The 23,939-nt window shown below is 35.1% G+C and overlaps 1 protein-coding gene across 1 annotated transcript in view; it reads left to right on the top strand.

Annotated features, from left to right (window-relative positions):
- LOC106456870 (TWiK family of potassium channels protein 7-like) overlaps nucleotides 1–13,882 on the top strand; it is a 98,770-nt gene extending 84,888 nt beyond the window's left edge. Inside the window, exon 2 of the mRNA XM_022382666.1 lies at nucleotides 12,741–13,882. Within this exon, the coding sequence (XP_022238374.1) occupies nucleotides 12,741–13,447 (707 nt within the window). The 3' untranslated portion in view covers nucleotides 13,448–13,882. The remainder of the gene's footprint in view (nucleotides 1–12,740) is intronic.
- Nucleotides 13,883–23,939: the final 10,057 nt, after the last annotated feature.

The raw sequence follows: 23,939 nt of genomic DNA, 5'->3' as shown, positions 1-23,939 counted from the left end.
GTGTGTGTGTGTGGGGGGGGGGGGGGTCGTCGGGTGTGAACGACCTCTCTTTTGAACCTTAACTTTATTTTGATGTTCATGTACAATTAAATCTAGTATTTCAAAATGACGAACGTATCAAAATGAGTTTACTGTAAATAAACTTAATGCCCTTTAGAGAAGCATGAAACAACTGCAATGAAATAAACATTTATTAGCATTACGGTGGTGACTGAGACATTGCACGGATATGGTGTGTCGTTGATCTATTAACATTTTTCCAGCAATGTTACGCAAAAGCTCTCTACGTATAACCGTCTCTAATTTTAAACTAATAAATTAGTAAAGGGCTGCTAGTCAACAGCAGCCACCGCCAACTTTTCGACTACTTTCGAATAATCGGATTCGGCTTTCGCTCTTATAAACGCACCCACGACCCTAAACTATGGAGCGCAATTTTACTACAACGAGACGCAAACCGTGAACCCTACGCAATTTGTTGTTTAGACGAAAGTAAAATAATAATAATAATAAAAACACTTTAAACAGGGAATTTGCGTTTACATATTTAACAGTGTTAATAAGTAAAAGAAAAAAATTAAATGTATTGCAACACACACACACACACAAAATTGGTTTAACTGCCTATCAAAAGAACCAAATTACATCACGGTGAAGTGACGTTTCTGGAGAGGAACGGGGAACACTGATGTATTTTAGAACAATGAAACTGGAAAATGATTTTTCTTTTTCAACTAGTCACATCTGTTGTTGTTTCCATATCCTCGGAGTTTTCCAATGGTTAATGTGTCGGGCTGCGGATTAAAGGGTCCGGGGTTCGTGACGTGGTGCCATTAAATGCATAAGAACAAAATAACTGGACATTTTGTAATTGTACATATTATTCTATACCATACGACTGTTTATTTACAGTCTATAGTACATTATATTACACAATATTACAGTATATTATTCTACAAGACATCATACTGTACTGTCCAACACTATGCTATAGTATACTATTCTGTACTTCACTATTTCTGTATTATATTATTCTACAATACACTATACTTCATTGAACTGGACTACACTATAATATGGTATACTATCCTACATTACATTCCATTGTACCATGCTAAACAAATATATAAATATCTTGCTAATTTGATCCCCCACTTGCAATAAGAGAGAAAGTTTGAAAATATTTTATCGCTAAAAGAAAACTACATTATAGTTTTATAGCTGCTGATTCAGAAGTTCATTGACAGGCAAATACTTTAGAAATGGATAAGCATGTTGTTGGCCCATCTACCTAAGCATAAATGAGCCTGTAGTACGCAGCCGTTGACGCACATTTCCTATCATCTGATGTGAAGGATGCGTTCATTTGGGAACCGTTATGCATACAATCTGTTAGCGCCCTAGCCATTCTGGTGACACTCTCTGTGCTGTAGAATCATGTTAAACTGTTCGTCAACTAAATACTGTGCCACTGTTTGGATTATTTGGAAGCATTTTTATTTTAATACTTTAAACCTTTTATACACTTTCAACAGTACAACACGTGCTTAAGCAAGATTCAAACCTCACATCTCAAAAATATGTTTGTGTAACAACCTTTGCTGTATTTTGATATCAATCTTAGGTGGTACATTTTCGTATACATGAAAGATTCCATCTAGAACTGTTGTTCTTTGGGAGTGGTTATGATAATTTTTGATTTAAAACGTTTCATTTACTGTTGTCTATATCTTTGCCATGGAAATTTGGGGTTTACATATTAATATAATTTCCGAGAGACATGACCGTGAAGATGACCTTTAATGACCTATTTGATATTGTCACAAAATAGGCCCGCAACATCTTATTTCGTAAAACTATCTATGATTTTCCTATTTCTCTCTGTCTCAGACCCCAGTGGCACAGCGGTATGTCTGCGTACTTATACCGCTAGAGACCGGGTTTCGATATCCATGCTGAGCAGAGCACAAATAGCCCATTGTGTAGCTTTGTGCTTAACTACAAAGAAACAAACTGTTTCTGAATCATTTTCCTGGTTACTTTATTCACATACAGGGTGATTCAGGAGTCCATCGAGTCAGCAATCGATGGACTCCTGAATCACCCTGTATGTGAATAAAGTAACGTCATCAATCGATGGACTCCTGAATCACCCTGTATGTGAATAAAGTAACGTCATCAATCGATGGACTCCTGAATCACCCTGTATGTGAATAAAGTAACGTCGTCAATGCTAATAAATTATCGATTTTCCTCTTCTCCTTAATAGAAGCCTTCATAATTCTTCAGTTCACGGGTTATAGGTATCCATTGCAGGCTGGCTACACAAGTCATGTTTGTTTGAGAACTTTCGCGAAAAGCTAGTGAATAGACTGAACAAAATGAATTTACTCGAAGTAAATTAAAATTATGACCCCTTTAGTAAAAATAGTTTGGTTTTTCTCCATAAATTAGTGAAAACACAGTTCGACAAGCATGATGTATTGAATATATCTAAAAACGAATATTTTAATTTGATAGATTTTTGCGTTTTGAATTTCTATAAAATAAATTAAACTACGTGTAAAGCAAACCCCACTTTATCCGCTTCTATAGTGATGTTTAACCTTTTTGTTATTAAGACACACCTACACAACGTCTACAATTTCCACGTTTTATAGCCAGATGATTAGGACGCTCCGACTCGTAATCTGGGGGTCGCGAGTTCAAATGCTCTGTCCCACCACACATGCTCGCCCCTTCATAATATGACGGTTTGTTTTGAATTTCGCGCAAAGCTACACGAGTGCTATCTGCGCTAGTCGTCCCTAATTTAGTAGTGTAAGACTAGAGGGAAGGCAGCTAGTCATCATCACTCACCGCCAACTCTTGAGCTACTCTTTTACCAACGAATAGTGGGATTGACCGTCACATTATAACGCCCCCACCGCTGAAAAGGCGAGCATATTTGGTTGGACGGGGATCATAATGTGACGGTCAATTCCACTATTAGCTGATAAAAGAGTAGCCCAAGGGTTGGCGGAGGGTGGTGGTGACTAGCGTTCTTTCACTGCTAAATTAGGGACGGTTAGCTCAGATAGCCAGGCAGGTCATAGAGATACCCCTCCCCAACAGGTTCCCGGTTAAATAATGTAGAACACAGGAACAAAAATTAGATACAAGTCCACATAAAAACTTTTTAAATATTTGATGTAGCAATTAATTTGTTGTTTTTAATATTTTGCTAAAATCTCGCGGCATTCTTAGAGGAAGTCCGCGGCACCCTGGTTGAGAAACACTGAACTACTAGCACACATACATTAATTAAAAGTTTATAATATTCCCTCTCTCACTTACTTATGCTGACTTATTTGCTATCACTTCTGGCTATATGGAATGTGTAAAATGTAATTTTTTTTTTATTTATTCAGCTAGTTTATCTTGAAGTACTCAAACGATGTTTAATCTTCCAAGTTTTATTCTCTCCTTAAGTGTGTGTGTGTGTGTGTTTCGTGATATTAATAGAAGAGTAATAACTTAAAGAAAAAAAACAACTGATCATTAGAAAGCTTAATGATAATGTTGACGAAGACTCAAGGAAAAGCAATGGATTTATTATATTAATCTGGCGGTCAAACTTGCGCTTGGTGATGTATTGCCAAGACGATGAAGCAACCAGATCTTAATTTCGCGTAATATTAAATGGAAATTTTACGAATAAGACCGTTAGGATTTTTTTTTTTTCTGTCAGTTCGAGCTCCTTTTTTTTTTTTTACGTATAGTGACTGGAACTTCATACATTTTACACGTAGCCTGAGATCTATGCCTTTCCACAAGATAAAAATACGTTAGGCAGGGATATGTTTGACTCTAATAATGGTTTAGTGATGGAATGCAGGAATTTCATTCCAAAGCCGAAAGGTCGTAAAATGAGACATTTCCATTATTTAACCCAAGTAAAAATCTACTCGTTCTACACTTCACATTCCTTGAGAAGAGTTTAATCTCCAGAGATTTGTTTATTTTCTATAATAATCAATGATGAAATTGTTTTCGACCTTTAAAAATAAGCAAAATATTAACAAAAATAAACATAACTGTCACAAAACCAAAAATCGACTTCTTTTTTTTGCCATTCTTGAATTGTAATCTTCAAATGTTTTCTCCTAAGATACAACTTTTTTTTTGTCTAAGTAAAGAAAATCGAAGCTTTGTCTCTGAAATGACTAGAGTAAATTGACAAATATATATAAGACTGACAGTTATAAAATGAAATTAAATATTTCTGAAGAGTATTTGAGTTTACGATTCAGTGATTAAAGTAGACTTCTAATCAATATTATGATATTAAAAATTCCATATATATATATATATAAATAATTGTAAAGTAATTGCATTTTAAAAGAAATGTAGAATTATTTGAAACTTTTAGTGACTGGTCAATATTTATTACAATTATGTTTTCGTTTTTTTTCTTTGGATCGTTCTTTAAAACATTATTTACCTGTTGGCTTATTTTCATTGTTGGATACTTCCACTGTTGTACAAAACTCTAGGTTAAAAATAACGTAATGTCGAAATGGTAGTAGCTCTTTGTTGGACGTTAAAACTTAATGAAAAGTTACATTTCTAGGAATGAAAACGTCCTTATTGAATTTTAATAAGAACAGTGAGGATCAAATTCAATTTTGTCTGGTTTACAAGACATCAAAGGTGTCACTACAGCTTAGATTTGTTGTTTTTAAAATATTTGTGTTTACCATGTGAAAGTGACAACAGTATACACGTGTGACACTAAAATATTTGTGTTTACCATGTGAAAGTGACAACAGTATACACGTGTGACACTAAAATATTTGTGTTTATCACGTGAAAGTGACAAAAGTGTACAAGTGTGACATTCTAAAACATTTGTGTTTACTAGGTGAAAGTGACAACAGTGTACACGTGTGATATTTTAAAATATTTGTGTTCACCATGTGAAAGTGACAACAGTATACACGTGTGACATACTAAAATATTTGTGTTTACCATGTGAAAGTGACAAAAGTGTACACGTGTGACATTCTAAAATATTTGTGTTTACTAGGTGAAAGTGACAACAGTGTACACGTGTGATATTTTAAAATATTTGTGTTCACCACGTGAAAGTGACAAAAGTGTACACGTGTGACACTAAAATATTTGTGTTCACTACGTGAAAGTGACAAAAGTGTACACGTGTGACATTCTAAAATATGTGTTCACCACGTAAGCCCCCAGTGGCACAGCGGTGTGTCTGCGAACTTACAAGCTAGAATACGGGTTTCGATACCCGTGGTGGGCAGAGCACAGATTGTGTAGCTTTGTGCTTAATTACAAACAAACAAAATTTACCACGTGAAAGTAACAACAGTGTTCACGTGTGACATTCTAAAATATTTGTGTTCACCACGTGGAAGGGACAATAGTGTACACGTGTGACATTATATGGGAGTGAGCAACGTTGAGCGTGGGTAAACTGAAATTGGTATTTTCAAGCTGGACAGCACCTTATGCTCACATTGGCTAAACGGCTAGGTCCCATCCAGCGCCGAGCCATAACCATTTGTACTTTTGAACTGTTGGCTAAAGGGAAGGCAGCCGGCCAAACACATCCGCAGCGTAAAGGATTTGCCCGGCTCTTTCAAGAAAATAAAGGGACTGACAATCACCTTTATAACGCACCAACAACTGAAAGTATGAAGCAAATTTAGTGGCATCACGTCGCGAATTTCGCACCCTTCGATATATAGTCTGACTTGTAGGCCACATCCGGCCCATTGATATTTTGATCCTGCGGTTCTTTTGAAGGTGCTAAAATCCAAATATTGAAAGAAATAAAACTTTATATATCGAATTATATAGTATGATAAGGGACAAATTAATTTAGATATATCAGTATCTATTTCATTTGGCATAATTCACTTTTTTTCAGTTTCTGGAGATTACCCTTTATCCTAAAGTCCAATATTAATATATATACATTGAGTGCTTCTGAAAAGAAAAAAAAGTAACATAGGAAGTGGAAAAGGGGTTAATACTCCACCTACTGATATAGTCACTGTTGTTTGAGGTTAAAACTCCACCTGTTGATATAGTCATTGTTATCTGAGGTTAAGACTTCATCTACTGATATGGTCACTGTTGTCTGAGGTTAAGACCCCGCCTATTGATATAGTCATTGTTGTCTGAGGTTAAGACTCCATCTACTGATATGGTCACTGTTGTCTGAGGTTAAGACCCCGCCTATTGATATTGTCACTGTTGTCTGAAGTTAAAACTCCACCTGTTGATATAGTCATTATTGTCTGAAGTTAAGACCTCACCTATTGATATAGTCACTGTTAGCTGAGGTTAAGACCCCAGCTATTCATATAATCACTGTTGGCTGAGATTAAGACTTCACCTGTTAATATAGTCACTGTTGTCTGAGGTTAAGACCCCACCTATTGATATAGTCACTGTTGTCTGAAGTTAAAACTCCACCTATTGATATAGTCACTGTTAGCTGAGGTTAAGACCCCAGCTATTCATATAATCACTGTTGGCTGAGATTAAGACTTCACCTGTTAATATAGTCACTGTTTTCTGAGGTTAATACTCCAACTGTTCATATAGTCACTGTTGTCTGAGGTTAAGACTCGACCTGTTGATATAGTTACTATTGTCTGAAGTTAAGACCTCACCTATTGATATAATCACTGTTGTCTGAGATTAAGACTTCACCTGTTAATATAGTCACTGTTTTCTGAGGTTAATACTCCAACTGTTCATATAGTCACTGTTGTCTGAAGTTAAAACTCCACCTATTGATATAGTCACTGTTGTCTGAAGTTAAAACTCCACATGTTGATATAGTCATTGTTATCTGAGGTTAAGACTTCACCTGTTAATATAGTCACTGTTTTCTGAGGTTAATACTCCACCTGTTAATATAGTCACTGTTTTCTGAGGTTAATACTCCACCTGTTCATATAGTCACTGTTGTCTGACACTGGAAGTGACTCTAAACGTTCGAGATGTATAGATATATATTATTTTTAGATATACACAAACATTTGCAGTCTTTTATTCTGAAAAATAGTTTAAGCTAGTTACTTACATGTCTAGCTAATATTTGCGTTCAAGTCTCTCGCTTCTCTATTGGACAGGTTGAAGTATAAAAAAAAAACACAAGCTTCATTGGGCAACATCGACCTAGCTGGGCCAATGAGAGATGATATAACACAAGTTATCATGGCATGGCCTTGCTATTAAATGTGTGCTGTCATTTCAAACTTAACCCTATAGTACATATATTATAAAAATGAGTAGATACAATATTGATACTCAATAGAAACGTGCAGCTGCAAATTAAATGATTAATTTGATACTTTTACTAGCCACAGAGGTTTGTGTATCAATAGTTTGATACTTATAATTAAGCACGAGAGGTCGTTGTACTTCTATTTTTTTTAGTTTTAGATGATGTGCCTTTTACACATCAAAAGGAAATACCAAAATCGGATGTTTTGGAAATAGAATTGGCCAATTTTAAACATCATCTTCTAGAACTTTCTTATAAAATTAATAGTAGTTAGAATGTAGCACACTGACGATATATTAGAGGAATAATGTTTCAAAGTAATTATAGGTTTGGAGTATGCTTCTCATGGGGATTAGAATAATTAATAACCCATATTAAAAAAATCGAACTTTTAGAATATTACATCCGTTGGAAGGGTGTTGTAAAAGAAAGTCGATTTAAAAGTCATTAGTGCTACATTACTTTGTTTTCAAGTAGTTCGTATCACATATCGCGTTCAAGATTAACTACGTTTCATTGAAATCACATTTCCATCATGTTTAATATTTTATCATAGGGTGGGCTATTTCATATCTTTATTCACTATTGTGAATTGTTGATTTACAACTCTGCTGTTAGTCTACACTCTAAAGTATTGTGAATTGTTGATTTACAACTCTGCTGTTAGTCTACACTCTAAAGTATTGTGAATTGTTGATTTACAACTCTGCAGTTCGCCTACGCTCTGAAGTATTGTGAATTGTTGATTTACAACTCTGCAGTTAGTCTACACTCTAAAGTATTGTGAATTGTTGATTTACAACTCTGCAGTTAGTCTACACTCTAAAGTATTGTGAATTATTGATTTACAACTCTGCTGTTAGTCTACACTCTAAAGTATTGTGAATTGTTGATTTACAGCTCTGCAGTTAGTCTACACTCTAAAGTATTGTGAATTATTGATTTACAACTCTGCAGTTAGTCTACACTCTAAAGTATTGTGAATTATTGATTTACAACTCTGCTGTTAGTCTACACTCTAAAGTATTGTGAATTGTTGATTTACAACTCTGCAGTTAGTCTACAGTAAAGTGAAACAAACAAAACAGAATTAAGAATACATTTTAACGATATAACTTTCATCAGATGATTAGATCATGTGTTTCGCAACAAGTTTATTGGTGATCAAACCACCCTTCTATTTGATGCTTGGAAAACGACGCGGAAGCCACAGAAGGTGATTTTAATATTGACAGTCAATTCTTATCATAGTCGCGCAGCACTGCTGTTAAACATATACATGACAAGGAGGACACTTCCAACATCTAAATATTAAAGTTTAAGTGCAGTACACGAGAATTCCACTGAAGTTTTAACTATAGCTGAACTAGAGATTCCGATGTTTCTTCCCGGACAGTTGATCAATATGTTCTGTTTGAATATTTCTATTAAACAACTATCACCGTGAAAAATTTACCAGATAGGAGAAAAACTCACTAAACATGTAGATTATATAAAGAGATAAGAATGGTGTTTTTCCAGATAAAGAGATTTATTCTTGGTGGGTTGGAATCAACCAGAAGTAGTATCAACAGCCAAAGGGATGAAAATAACGTTTGGCTAGTGAAAGTAATAAATGTCCAAAGGACAGGAAATTAAAGACAGAAAATAATTTAATGAAGCAGTAGGGAAGAAAACGATCAAATCCAACTGATGGCTTGTGGTTAAAACTCGTCTTATACTGCTGCGTTAACAATCCCCGTTAGAGAACAACTGATTGAAAACATGTTTTAAAGCATTTAGATGCCCGATAGGTTTGGTGCACTATTAAAATAAAACTGTCTTGTATTAAAAACAACACGACCTGTGTTTTGTGAAACTTAAGTTTGTTGGTTGAATGGCTTCAACAACATATTCATTGTGGGCTGACAAAACAGAACATAATATATGTGTTGAATATAAACAAATAACTGTTCTCAATTATATATATATATATATTGTTTTCATTCATCAAGGCTCTACCTAAACATACAGCCCCTTCCCTAATTTTCAACTACTGAGCAGATGGAGTGCAGCCAAACTGTAGTACTCGCGGCCATCAGGATTAAGTCCGATCTTTTGAATCGAATAACGAGATTGACTGTCACTTCTATAATGCACCACAGCCGAAAGTGTCGGCATGTTCAGAAGCACTATGTCATGAACTCCGTCCCCTTCATTCCGCAGCCCACACGCTACTCACGAGGCTATGCATGGCGCAAGGAAACAATAGCAAATGTGAATAGCTTAAAAAGAAAAATGATTTTTCATCTTCTTTTTCCATAAGCTACATCACTGTTTCGTGTTTAACTGTATCGAAATCACTTTTTTCTTTCACTTTATTGATTACTATTCAATTTAACAAGCAATCAACTCATCTTGTTTTGGTGCTGCAATATTTATCATCACTGCTAAATTTACGTTACTGTGTTTTTTAATTTCGCAAAAAGCTACATGAGGGCTATCTGCGCTAGCTGTCCTTAATTTAGCAGTAAAAGACTAGAGAGAAGGCAGCTAGTGGTCACTACCCACCGCCAAGTCTTGGACAACTCTTTTACCAACGAATAGTGGGATTGACCGTCACATAATAACGCCCCCACGGCTGAAACGGCGAGTATGTTTGGTGGGACGGAGATTCGAACCCGCGACCCTCAGATTGCGAGTCGAGCGCCCTAACCACTTGGCCATGCCGGGCCAATTATGGTAGATTGGGCAGAGAATAGGAGGATTTGATCGTCACTAATAACGCACTCACAGACACAAAGTATGGAGCGTGACTATTTTTTAGGCAACGGGACGCGAACTCTGGATCCTTGGATCCCCATCCGGTACGCTAAAAATTTGGCCACGCTCGGCTTTAAATAGATAGGAAAAGCTGGATAAATCTAATGGTATATGATTTTGTCCAACGTATCTCAAGCATATCTATGTAAACAATGATTCAATATTTTTTTACTAAAAGTTTATACTGATGTGACCATATCACACAATTCCATAATTAAAGTTCTCTTTTCATATAATATCGAACAAATATCATGGAGAACACGTTGCGAAATATGCTCCATTAAAAAAACACAACAGTTTCAGAAGTGAGTGGTCAAGCGTTGGTAGTGGTGCTCGATTATATGTGTGTTTACACGAAGTTAAAGTAGCGTGAAAAATAAATACACAACTGCAACTACAACGTATTCAAAATCTCAGAAAAACAATAGTCGCTAGCTTTCTTTCTTACACACACACACACTTTAATGTAGTATTTCAGCTCCGTAGCATCCAGAGACTTTGGGTTTGTAATTAAGCACAAAGCTACACAATGGGCTATCTGTGCTCTGCCCACCACGGGTATCGAAACCCGGATTCTAGCGTTGTAAGTCCGCAGACATACCGCTGTGCCATTTGGGGGGAGGGGGCGAGACTTTGGGTTTGTAATTAAGCACAAAGCTACACAATAGGCTATCTGTGCTCTGCCCACCACGGGTATCGAAGCCCGGATTCTAGCGTTGTAAGTCCGCAGACATACCGCTGTGCCATTTGGGGGAGTGGGCGATACTTTGAGAAATTTAATATTGGATCTTGCGTACCAGCTTCTAATCAGCTGTGTTTCTTTACTTTTCAGCAACCTTTATTATATTGATAAAGTTAAATCTTCTAACCGAAATGATGGATTTCTGCCCTAAGTAAACAATGTTTTTAGATGTTATTTTATAGAATTTTGACCTGGGTATTATCGTTTACTTAATTTCTGTTTCACATCATACAAAGTAACCAATGTTTATTTTTGAATTTCGCGCAAAGCTATACGAGGGCTATCTGCGCTAGCCGTCCCTAATTTAGGGATGTAAGACTAGAGGGAAGGCAGCTAGTCATCACCACCCACCGCCAACTCTTGGGCTACTCTTTTACCAACGAATAGTTGGATTGACCGTCACATTATAACGCTCCCGCGGCTGAAAGGGCAGAGCATGTTTGGTGTGAGAGGGATTCGAACCCGCGACCCTCAGATTGCGAGTCGAGTGCCTTAACCACCTGGCCATGCCGGGCCAGTAACCAATGATATTTGATTAACATACAAGTAGAAGCTGGTTGCATGAGAAAGGTTTTAAGCACTTAAATGTTTTAGTTAACAGTATGCTTTGAAATTTTAATTTACTACCAACGTGAATAAACTTACTGTTTATACCAAAGGCTTTTCCAAAATAAACTAATGACAAAAGAACAGGAAACATGTAACGATTCTGATCTTTATAGTGTTCATAACATAACATTCTAGGTAGTTAACAATCAAAACTATGTGTATGTTGTTTCGTTAATTGCAAAGAGAGAAGCCACATATTAGCGTTACAAGAGTTGTCAAATGCCTTTCTTATAAAGGGAGTTTCACATCTGGGCCACCAGGGAATGTATTCCGTGTTTAAGGGCAAATGTTATGTTCCCATATTATGTTATGTAATGAAGTAAATCAAGTTTTATATTTTACTGATTGCACACATGTTCTTCCTTAGAGACCAACTGGAGGGCAGTATTAAGATTATCAAATTTTCTCACTTCTCGTTATTTTCTTGTTGGAGGAAAGTATTACTCGTGTGACGACCAGAAAACAAAGGTGATGGGCCTGTAAAAAAAAAAAAGATAATACATATATCCGAAGGTATTATTTATGCCCAACGGTAGAACACGTGGGATTATGTGCAGTTACATGTAGCTCTTTGTGTTGGGAGGATTTTTTAAACAGAGAAAAAGTTAACTTATAAGATACCGTCATTCCTTTCCCCTCTGTTAAACACCCTTTTGTTTAGAGTATATTTAATGAACGCACATCAGGCTTACTGGCGCTGTATAACGTTAATTTGTTTCATTAGATGAAAAACACTTTGCTCAATTGTCTTGACAACGTAAATGGATGTCTAGTGAAAACTACAAATCGACTTGAAATAACAGTTTATTGTGACAGCTCTAGTTTTACTTGGATGTTCATTTAACTTATTTTATTGTGGCAGCACTAGTTTTACTTGGATGTTCAATTAACTTAATTTATTGTGACAGCTCTAGTTTTACTTGGATGTTCATTTAACTTATTTTATTGTGACAGCACTAGTTTTACTTGGATGTTCAATTAACTTCTTTTATTGTGACAGCACTAGTTTTACTTGGATGTTCATTTAACTTCTTTTATTGTGACAGCACTAGTTTTACCTGGATGTTCAATTAACTTCTATTGGCTCTAAGTCTAATAAGTATGTAGAATTAAAAGAAAAAGTAAATATATAAAATAATGAGATAGGTAATGCAAGTGTGAATAACATTTTCTTAGTCTTAAAAACCACGTAAAAAAGTTTCATTAAGCCTTGTTGGAGTCACTAAACTTTAATTTGAAAGATGAACATATAACTTAGCTTTGCTTCTTTCTCTTTCACAGGTTATGGAAATATAGCACCAAGAACAGACTGGGGAAAGCTCGTGACCATAGTATACGCCATTATTGGCATCCCACTGATGTTGCTATATCTGACCAACATAGGTGATATCCTCGCCAAGTCTTTCAGGTATGTCTACAGGCGGATGTGCACCTGTAAATCCAGTGAGCACTATACAAAAGGAAGAAACGTGGAAAATTATCGAGTCAAGCACATCGTGGCACACAATGTCTCTGGAAGACAGAAAGCTTTAGAACATGGTGTCCAAGACGAAATTATCGTCAGTCCTGGAGACGAAGTTAGAATTGAAGCCATTCCTAATAACGAACTACACGAAGATCTAGACTTCCAGAAACCAGGAGTGACTGTTCCCATCACGCTCTGTCTGCTGATTCTAGTGGGCTACATTTCAGGAGGGGCAATAATCTTCTCTCTGTGGGAGGGGTGGGGATTTCTAGATGGCTCGTACTTCTGTTTTGTTACGCTCAGCACCATCGGGTTTGGTGACTTGGTGCCTGGAGACTCCGTGGTTAGTGATCAAGGATCGCAGGAGAAACTGGTTATCTGTTCACTTTACTTGTTGATCGGCATGGCTTTGATCGCCATGTGCTTTAACTTAATGCAAGAAGAAGTAATACAAAAACTACGGAGTTGTGGCAGGAATATTGGAATCATTAAAGACGTCGACGATGAAGCTGACATTGCGTGATAACGAATGTAAATCACATTCGAAACGAAAGTAATAGCAGAAAAAAATTATTTATGAAATTGAAGTTTGAGGGGATTGAATGACCAAGTATTAAATTCATCGGTTTTTTGAAAGACCAATGAAAGTTTTCTATACAGTAATGTGACAATAGTAACATTAACTTATTGCATGCTTTATGGAAACTCTCGTGGGCTTTCTAAATTGCATGATAACTGATATTGTTTGGTCATAAGGTGATCATCGTCCGCCATTCAGGTTAGGCCTACATTCGGCATGTTTAACCTATAGAAAAACAGGATTACCTTTGTTCTAACACCCGTATTACTCTGTCCTCAGTTCTCCAACTACATGGAGAAAATACTATTTATACAAAAATCTTCAAATATTTGGCCTCTCGGTGGTGCCGTCTCGTGTTTCCTTCTAGTTCTTTGTAACGTTTGTATAAATGGTTCATTAAATGTCGTTACTTCTAAATCGTGTTCGTTCTTTACTGATCAGTCGTTAAGTTTTTTTGAAGTTTAGTTTTCGTAAGACCCTCTTCACATAGTTTGATCCAATTTTTTTTACTTTCTCAGTAAAATTGTCCAAAGACAAGCAAGCAAGTAAAATCAATAGTAAATCAATGGATCTTAATCATGTAATAAGACATTCTTCATGTAGTAAGACATTCCAAGAAGCAATTGTACTTTCTATATCGGTGGTTATCTATAAAATGTAATGATATCTATAATTATCAATAGACAGAATGTTAACGCGATGTTATTATATCTTTAGTGCATTACAACAAAGTGGGATAAGTTAGCAATAGCCTATGCACTAATTATGAATATTAATAAACGCTACATTTTGTAGGTGGCATAACAGCCCTTTAAGAAATCTGGCGAATATATTGATAATTATTACTGATAATTAAATATTTGGTTATACAATTTAAAAAAGACAAAGGAAACAATACGAATAAATAAATGTCAAGTTTTACGTTTAGTAATTATAGCTACTAGGACTAAACACATAATTAATTGAAGAATAAGTTTTCATTTTTCTTTGCGTTTTTGTTTTTAAATCGGAATCAACATTTATAAGATAAAAACTCGACGAACATAGTAAGAAAGGACGTACCGGAAGTGCCTCCACGGATTGATTTCATTACCGTTCTAGCACTGATATATTGTATCTACATTTATTTGTTATAATTATTTTCAATATTAGAAATTTTATACCGGATGTGACGTTATAAAGTCGTCTTACTGCCATCAGCGATATCTATTTCGTTGTAATAGTAAAACGACATGTCGGATGTGACGTCATAAAGCCGCCTTACTGTTGTCAGTGAGACACTGTATTTATTTAACTGTAATAGTAAAACTACATGCCGGAAGTGACGTTATCAAAAGCTTTTATTAACACACTGAGATAAAGAACCACTAGCTGACTTTTATTTATAATCTCGTCTAAACGTATTTCTTACAGTCAGATGAAAATGAAAGCGTAGATTTTAGTTCAATACGTACTAGAAAAACAGGAAATAACAACAAAAACAAGCCTCCAATAAAGAATAATTACTAACACCCACGCGATAAAAAATAGTACTGTAACGGAACAAAATAATTAAACCCGATTCTTAAATTTAGGTATTTTAGATTGATGGCTTTCGAAAAATTATCATACTATTTTTATTGTAATATCGTCCACAAGGGAAAATTCACGCTTGTTCAATTACTGGTCACGTGCGTTTACGTAAATGTAACAACCATCCCTTGATGTCTGAGGGCTTATAACATCAAAAATCGGGTTTCGATACCCGCAGTGGACAAGAAATAGGTAACTCATTGCGCAGCTTTGTATTTAACAACAAAACAGATAAACGTTAGTGTCATTCTTTCAACGAATTAATAACAAAGTCAAAACCTTTGTATACAACTATTGTATACAACCTGTATCAATAATACTGTATAACGATACTGTATTCCTTTTCACATTAATTAAATAGAATACTTGTTCAAACACTATAGTTAAACACATCTAGGAAACTAGGACTTGTTAAATTGTCAAAGATCATTCTGTGGAACTGTGATTCTTATATTGAAATACTTAGAGTTGGGCGTGGCCTAGCTGTTAGCGTATCCTGACTGTAAATTCAAAGATCCATGCTTCTCGACCCGTAGCGCTCTGCACATTGCGGCCGTGGATGCGCTATGAGATTGAGAGTCAAATCTTACTATTCGATCAGACAAGAGTAGTCCAAGAGTTGGCGGTGGGTGTTACTGACTAGTTGCCTTTCCCCTAGATTATCAGTTCAAAACTAAGTACAGTTATCCGCGGGTGGCTCTTCTGTAGTTTTGAGCAAAATTCTTAAAAAAAGGAACGGTGAAGTTAAAAAATATTAATTTGAAAGATGAAAACAAATAAAAACACACACAAAACTCATATACTTTATATTACCAAAAGCATGAAGAAAACACGCAACGAAAATAAATTGCCGTATTTCGTAGAGTTCTTTAAAAACTTGTTTTTAGAAGTAAACCTCATACACATATACACACTTCAAATAATTTCAATATATATATATATATATTACTGGAATACTTTTTTCTTCAGATCTTCGTCAGTTCTTAAACTTTCAACTGTTAAAAGAAGTGTAGTGCGCGCCATTAAGTGGACAAAATGCAGCTAAGCAAATAATGGAGAAAGAGACATGTACTAGTATGTACCTCACTTAAGTTACTTAACCACATATCATTAATTCTTTCTTCAATGTTACTTTTATCAACAGTATTTGTTAGAATGTTTAGGGTAGTTTTATTATTTCTGATTTATTATTATTTTCTTGGATGACTTAAACAATGGATAGTCAAATATAGCTCAACACAAGTTTTCATTTCTCAGCTTTTAATTAGTTTAATTTTACCTAAAGTCATAAGTATCACTACTATATATATGTATATTAATTATCTATTAACAGAGATTATTATAACCCTCGTCCTCTCCCGGATGTGGGGGGGGGGTATTGTTTTCATTTCAGTGTGTCTGTGTACCGGGTAATTCGAAAAATTTTCATCGTATTTCCATACAACTTGGTACAAAGTCCAAGTGCTCCCCATCAATCAATTTATTAACCTTTAATGTATGCACACCAGAGATGAAGGTTACAGTGAATATCAACCAATTTCTTTATAAACAGAGACTTAAAAAAAGCGTCAAAACTAGAGCACAACTTGGGATAGAAATAGGATTTTCCCTCCTAGTCCTATATCTTTGAAGACGAAGAAGAATTCTTTAGTGTATATTTAAGATTGAATACTGCAAAAGTCGGGTGATCTCTTTGAGTGCCTTTCCAGTCATCTTTGTAAATCACTTACTCTATAGTTCATTGTATTTATTCTGTTTTTGCATTTACTTGCTTAGCTTCTCTGACATGGTGTTGATTCGTGTTTTATCTTTCATTCTCAGCATTCAATGCTTCACATTGCTCATTGTCAACCTGTTCTTGATATATATTACTTTCTTTGTTGCCACAAAATCACACTCCGTACTTTGGGGCAGTGGATACATTATGAAAGTGACGGCTTGATCCAACCATTCATTTAAAGTTGACCAAGAGTTGGCGGTGGGTGCTGTTGAATATCTGCCCTCTCTCTCTAGTCTGTATGCTCAAAATGACCCCTTGTGTAATTTTGCGCGAATATCTGAAACGAATAAACTTTCGGATAATAATGATTCCTGTAAACTGTTGTATTGTTATTCTCTTTAAATGTATATATATTTGACGCGTATAGTTCCTGAAACACACTGTTAAAACATTTATAATGTCTCTCTGTTAATTTTACTGCAAAGAGAACGTATACTTGAACATTCTGTCATTTAAAAATCCAATATAATCCCATTTACAGCAATCCGTAGAAAAATATACGTATTCATTTTGTCTACTATAACCACAACAACAAAAGGTTTTAGGGATGAAATAATCTGAAAAAAAAAAGATGAAAGAAGGAAAATGATAGAATTAGCTTAATCTCGGAGATTCAGTTTGCATCCCTTTAAGGAGATTTTTCTGTTTTCTTTACTTTTTTCTTTAGTTGACTGATTTAGTCTTCGTTCGAAATTCATATCTTGAACACCGGATGTCTTATTTTTCTAAGAACTCTGTTAAAGCCCCATGAAACGCACAATAATTCACAGAATAATAAAAGACCCATTATTATTTCTAACAAACTAGTATTTTAAACCTTAGATACGTTTTTAATCACAAATGTCTATGTTTTTGTGATACCTAGAAGATTCATTGAACAATATCGCCCTTTCAGCCGTGTGGGCGTTATAATGTGACGGTCAATCCCACTATTCGTTGGTAAAAGAGTAGCCCAAGAGTTGGCGGTGGGTGGTGATGACTAGCTGCCTTCCCTCTAGTCTTACACTGCTAAATTAGGGACGGCTAGCGCAGATAGCCCTCGTGTAGCTTTGCGTGAATTTCAAAACAAACAAACAAACAATCATTGAACAATAACAGAAGTTCGTTCAAAATTAAATACCATGAAAACCCGGGTGTTTCCGAAAGCAAAACTTTGTAAAACTAACACAGGGAAATTATCAGATGAGGCTTGTCACGTCATTGGTTGATATTATGGCTTGAAAACACGGAAGTGTGTATGTTGCATTAAGGCCGAAGGTGGAGTTATTTCTGGTATAAAGAAAACACGTGAAAATTGTGAGAAGAGACATCAACTTCAAAGAAAAAGATATAAAAAATGGGGAATAAATAATTAGAAACCCTGAAAACTAGAAATATCTTTATGCCATAAAATATCAATGAAAATATTAAACATTAGAGACAAATGAATGGTTAAAGTTCACATAAGAGTCCATTAACCAAAGAAAAACAAAAACACGTATATATTAAGTAAAAATTAGAAATAGCTCGTGGTTGCTTATGAGTAAGTAAAGAAAGAATCAAATAAGATATTTATTTTTACTGACACAAAATGTATCGAAACTCGACAATCACTGATGACAGACGTTGACGATTAACGAGAGAGAGAGAGAGAATTAAAAGAAGCCACCCTCCTTGATCTTTCTATCAGCCTAAGGTTTAAAGTTCAATAATATATCAAAACTACGATATAAAACATATATAGTGATTTACTTTATTCAATCCTTCGGTCTGGGTACCTTCTGTATGAACAATATTTTCAGCTGTCACGGCACGTGCTCCAGGTTATGAAGTACGACAAGATTTTCCTGAATACAAATAGAAATTTCCATAAACCACTACGTTTACCTAACAACGGGACATAACCTTTATATATAACCGGTATACTAATAACCATATCATTACCATAAATCAAATAAATGTCAGTAAAATTCGTTTATGTCACTTCCCACTTATGTCTATTCCAATGTAAATCTAAACCTTTCAGAACCATACCAGTCCACTGTTTAACTTCCTATTCGACCTCATCTAATGATTACGATACGTAGCTGAGTATGATATACCCGAAACACCACGCATCTCATGTGCAAACAGGAAAGTGTGGCTTTAGGAGCGAAGAGCACAAACTGTGGATAATGAATGTCTGGAAACACATGTGTATTTTGAGGATTCGTGTTTCCTCCTTTTGTGTAGTGATAGAAGAGTAAAAGTATGAAGAAAATCAAGAAACCCTGTTTATGTTGTTTTGACAATATAAGCTGCTGAAGTATTATAATGTCGTGGGAAGTAATTAGTTTCTCTTGAAGAGAGGATAATATTTGCTCATTATACCACCCCACAACAGTGCATTTCCTCCCTGATGGGTAAGGGTTCTTCCAAAACGATAGTGCAACAATCCAATATGTTCGTATTGTCCGAGATCTGTCCATTAAGTATTCGACCAAATATCAAGACAACTGAAAAACTTTATAATTCTCTGCCTACGTCTTTGAAGTAACTATAGACTATAAGCCTACAATGGAGCAAGGCATCTTGGGAAGGCTGTGCTACGTCGAAGCCAGGCTGTGAATAAGTGAAGGCGGTCCTCCCCAAAAGTGAAAGTTGATGGAACAACCATGGTATACCACGCCATTCTGTTGAATAGAAAGATACGTGTTTAGGATGTAAATGTTTATATATTGTATACAATGGACAGAATACTAATTGGCTATTGTTTTAGTGATTTATTGTGGCTGTTATGTCCCTAAAATAACCTTATTCTCTATCAAATCAATGTTTTAACTGATCAACCATGAAAGCGATATTACTCATTGTTACCTTAGATAAAACAAAGTTGCGCAAGAACAATTTTTAGAAATGTGAATGAGGGTGAAATTAATATTAAATTACACTGGAAAATCGCTGTAAGTTATTATGGATGTTGAGATGGCATAAAATTATATATTAACCATGCATTTTCTTGGTTTTTTTTTCTAGCCCAGAACTCTAAAGGGTTGTATTTTAATGTCATTAAGAAGGAAAATATACATTTGAATAATCTGCAAAAATCAATATCTTATGATCACCATGAAAAACGTATCTTCACCAGAGGCTAGATTTAAAAAAATGATGAAGTAGGAGACTAGGTAAACATAGAACACTATATTAACAAATCAAAGTAGGCGTAGGAATAATTCGGTTTTATGAAGTATTAACAACCAACAGCCAATATTATGGAGATTATAGGTTAATAGTATCTTCTTTTGTGATTCAAACAAAGTGTTAATATTCGTGATGTTGTAAGTATTATTAATGTTAATTTATGTGATATATCTTCCATATATATAAATGATTACAGAGATGATCGATGAACCTTCTCCATAAACGTTTATAAAGAACTTGTAGATATATCGACCTATTCCTGTAATAAGAGTTTTAAAGCCAACGTCTTTTGGGTAGACACAAGAAAATCAGAACGTGCAGTATGAACCTTTCTAACTAAATAGTTGAATGTTATTATCATGTCTTTGTTTAAAGTTGAACTCGAATTACACGTGAGGTATACACACCTTTACGTGTGAAACAGTTTGTTAGGTTGATTATACAACATTTAGTTCGCTAACCTCATACGTCTTGTCGAATAAAATATCAATAGATCGTCTCACTTCCGTTTAGGCTTAGGAATAATGCCGTTTTGATAATATCATACCTGTTTAGGCTTAAGTAGTAATATAAGTTGAAAATTTTACAATTTTTTCAGATACACTAAAGTCACGTGAGTTACTAATTTCACATCTTGTGAGACTTATGATATGATATTAATTGACAATCTTTAATTTTCAGAGGCTTATAGTAATGTCACTTTATATTATCATACATGCCGAGTATTTTCACACGAACAAATTTGATCACTTATTCTATTAATGCGTTGAAAAATTGAAGTTTGATTATCTTGTGTTTTATTTTTATTCTTTGCTTGCTTCGAAAGTATTTGTTTGTACGCAAATACTGAACTGAAAAAAATATATACAATACATTAATATTCCAAGAAAATGAATAATGAATATAGAAACAGGATATTACATTCATCTTGAAGAAATGTCTTCAATTTTTCCCCAGCCATTTTTTTTTCATCCACTCTGTGCATGGTCGGAATAATTATATATTATTGGATCGACGCTGAGATAAGCTGTTTCTCATGTAAGCATGAACAAAATTGGATATCGTGAAATTTAGCTCTATTACTTACCAAAACTTTGGTATTGTAAGTCCGTATACTTATCGTTGGTCCACGGGGGACTTCATATAAAGAATAACGCTGTAACCAAGTTTCTAAATTCAACACTCGAATAATGCATGGTGAACCCATTCGAGGTGTCATAGTCCCTATTTTCGGATATTATGCATGGAAGCACGGGGGAACTTCATATAAAGAATAACGCTGTAACCAAGTTTCTAAATTCAACACTCGAATAATGCATGGTGAACGAGTTCGAGGTGTCATAGTCCCTATTTTCGGATATTATGCATGGAAGCACGGGGGAACTTCATATAAAGAATAACGCTGTAACCAAGTTTCTAAATTCAACACTCGAATAATGCATGGTGAAAGAGTTCGAGGTGTCATAGTCCCTATTTTCGGATATTATGCATGTGAGCATCTAGACATGATTGATACAATAGAAACAACTTTCACCGGTTATGTTTTGCTTTATCATTTTGCGTGCTTTCAATAAAAACTGTTAATAATATTTTTTACTAAAAAATTCTAACATTAACTTAAATGACAGCGTAAATGAATTATAATATCAAACGTAATAACGCCATTTTAAGGAAGAAAACATTGGACTGTTCAAGCTCCACCGTTTATTGGACACAATTCTCTAAGATCGTAAAAGAAACTACATAAAATAGTGAAATGTGCCTCTCTTCAGAATCGTGTGTGAATTATCGTAAAACTACAGATAATCTTTCAACGTTCCTTGAGTTATTAATAATTACTCCTCCTCTACTCGATGAGGTCAAAGCTATATTTATTTGACCATTCGACCCTTGGCCATCCTTACAGAGGAACACAAAAAATAAAATTTCGAAAACTTTTCTGCATTTATAGATTGTGGAATATCGACATGTTTCAGTCGACTATTTTTAAACGTGTTGCCTACTGAGAATATTCTGGAATCTTTCCTGAGAAGTGAACTCTCGGTAAGCAGGAAGTTGAAGAAATATGTGAATCGAAGCTAGGTGTCATTTTTTCGGGTTGTAAACCATTCACGCAGCTGAGGTTTCAAATTCGCACCCCGCTACTGCCAGACCAAAAAAAAAAAAAGTAGCTCTCCTTACTTTGGGAATATGGGCGCATTATAAGAGTAACGGTCAAATCCCACTTGTTTCTTTGACAAGAATATATTAACAGTTGGCGGTGAGTGGTGTTGAGTAGTTGCCTTCTCTTTAGTCTATCACCTCAAAATTAGGGACGTTTAGCGCAGGCTACCTTCATATTGCTTTGCGCGACATCCATCAAAACAAACAATCCTATCTTGGTAACAGAAAATATCATCCCCTGAAATAAAACAGGTTTGTCACTGCCTCGTGTTGTAAACATCCTATCTCGCTAACAGACTCTTCTCATAAAGGATATTTCCCTATTTTGGTTTGTATACATTCAACCTCACGAATAGAAAACAACATCCTGGAAGATAAGGCAGATGAGTCACTACATCAGGTTGTATCTCACGAACAGAAAACAACATTTTGGAAGATAAGGCAGATGAGTCCCTACATCAGGTTGTATCTCACGAACAGAAAACAACACCCCCACAATATTGAACTTTATTTCAATCAACACATAATTCTATGTATAACACGATAGATAAAACTGGAGGTGATAACACCAAAAGAAATGTGATGAAACATTAACTCCTAATTAAAGCTATTTTGCAATCTGTTGAGGAGGTTTTTCAATAGTGAAATATTGCTCAAACATTCATGTTAAAACATTTTCGATGTTTGAGTACTGAGATAATCCTTATATCACACATAAAAAGTATTTTTAAAGCACGACAATACTGACCACCTTAAAGATTATTTTTCAGATAATGTTGACGACACGAGCTGATCGTTTATAACCGTGATGTTCAGTGTTAACACCGTGATGTTCAGGGTTAACATTTACCACTTTCGTGCCTGTCTGATAATGAGAAAGTTGTCTAAGCCACAAATTAATGAAATGTAGCAAATTATGCGCGAGAATATTGAATACCTCTCTCACACAGTTTGATCGCATTTCATCCTGTATTTCAAACTCATCCTAAGATAGGATCGTTATCTCCCGAAAAAGCAGGTCTGATAAACCAAAGAAAGTTTTAAATTTCAGATTCATCATACGGTCTTATTTTTACAGGGAAGCATAAAAAATCGCACTTTCAAAGCAATTACAACATTATAATTTACGTTAGATGGGGTTTTCTTGTTGATTAAGTACACAATCTCCAGAAAACAAATATAAATGATAAAAAGAACTTCGTGGATTTTTTGCTTGGTTATTTGTTTGCTGTTAAGCACAAACGTACATATTTAGCTATACGTGCTCTGCTTACCGAATATAGAAAAATCTGACTTTTAGCGTTATAAGCCATGAGACTAACAGCTGAGCCACGGGGAGGCAAAACCTACGTGAAGTTGTTTTATATTGACAGTAGATAGCTACGCTTTTACGCAATACTTTAAGAAACCTAATTTCTAAAATTCTCTGTTGTTATACTGAAAAGAGGAGTTTTGTTTTTTTGTGGTGGTGAGGAATAATTCTATATCATGTATTTTAAGCATATGCAATTACTGTAAGCCATGATATACAGGTGCAGGTTGCAGTCCTGTACATAATATGATGACGTTCGTTTCAGAAAAGTTGAGTATCTAAAAACAATGGTTAACTTGGAATTTTGAAAGAGGTGGAACTGTCCTTCGTGAATTATCAATAAGAAAACCAGGAACGCTAATGGCTTGAATCCATAAGAAGTAGAACTCCGTTCTGGACCAATCCGCCCCAATTTAACGCCTGATTAAAAACAAATTTAATACACTGAA

This window comes from Limulus polyphemus, unplaced genomic scaffold, assembly GCF_000517525.1.
Source record: "Limulus polyphemus unplaced genomic scaffold, Limulus_polyphemus-2.1.2 Scaffold267, whole genome shotgun sequence".
In the NCBI taxonomy this organism is placed as follows: Eukaryota; Metazoa; Arthropoda; class Merostomata; order Xiphosura; family Limulidae; genus Limulus; species Limulus polyphemus.
Note: the sequence above shows the minus strand (reverse complement) of the source record. Positions and strands in the feature narration are given on the sequence as shown.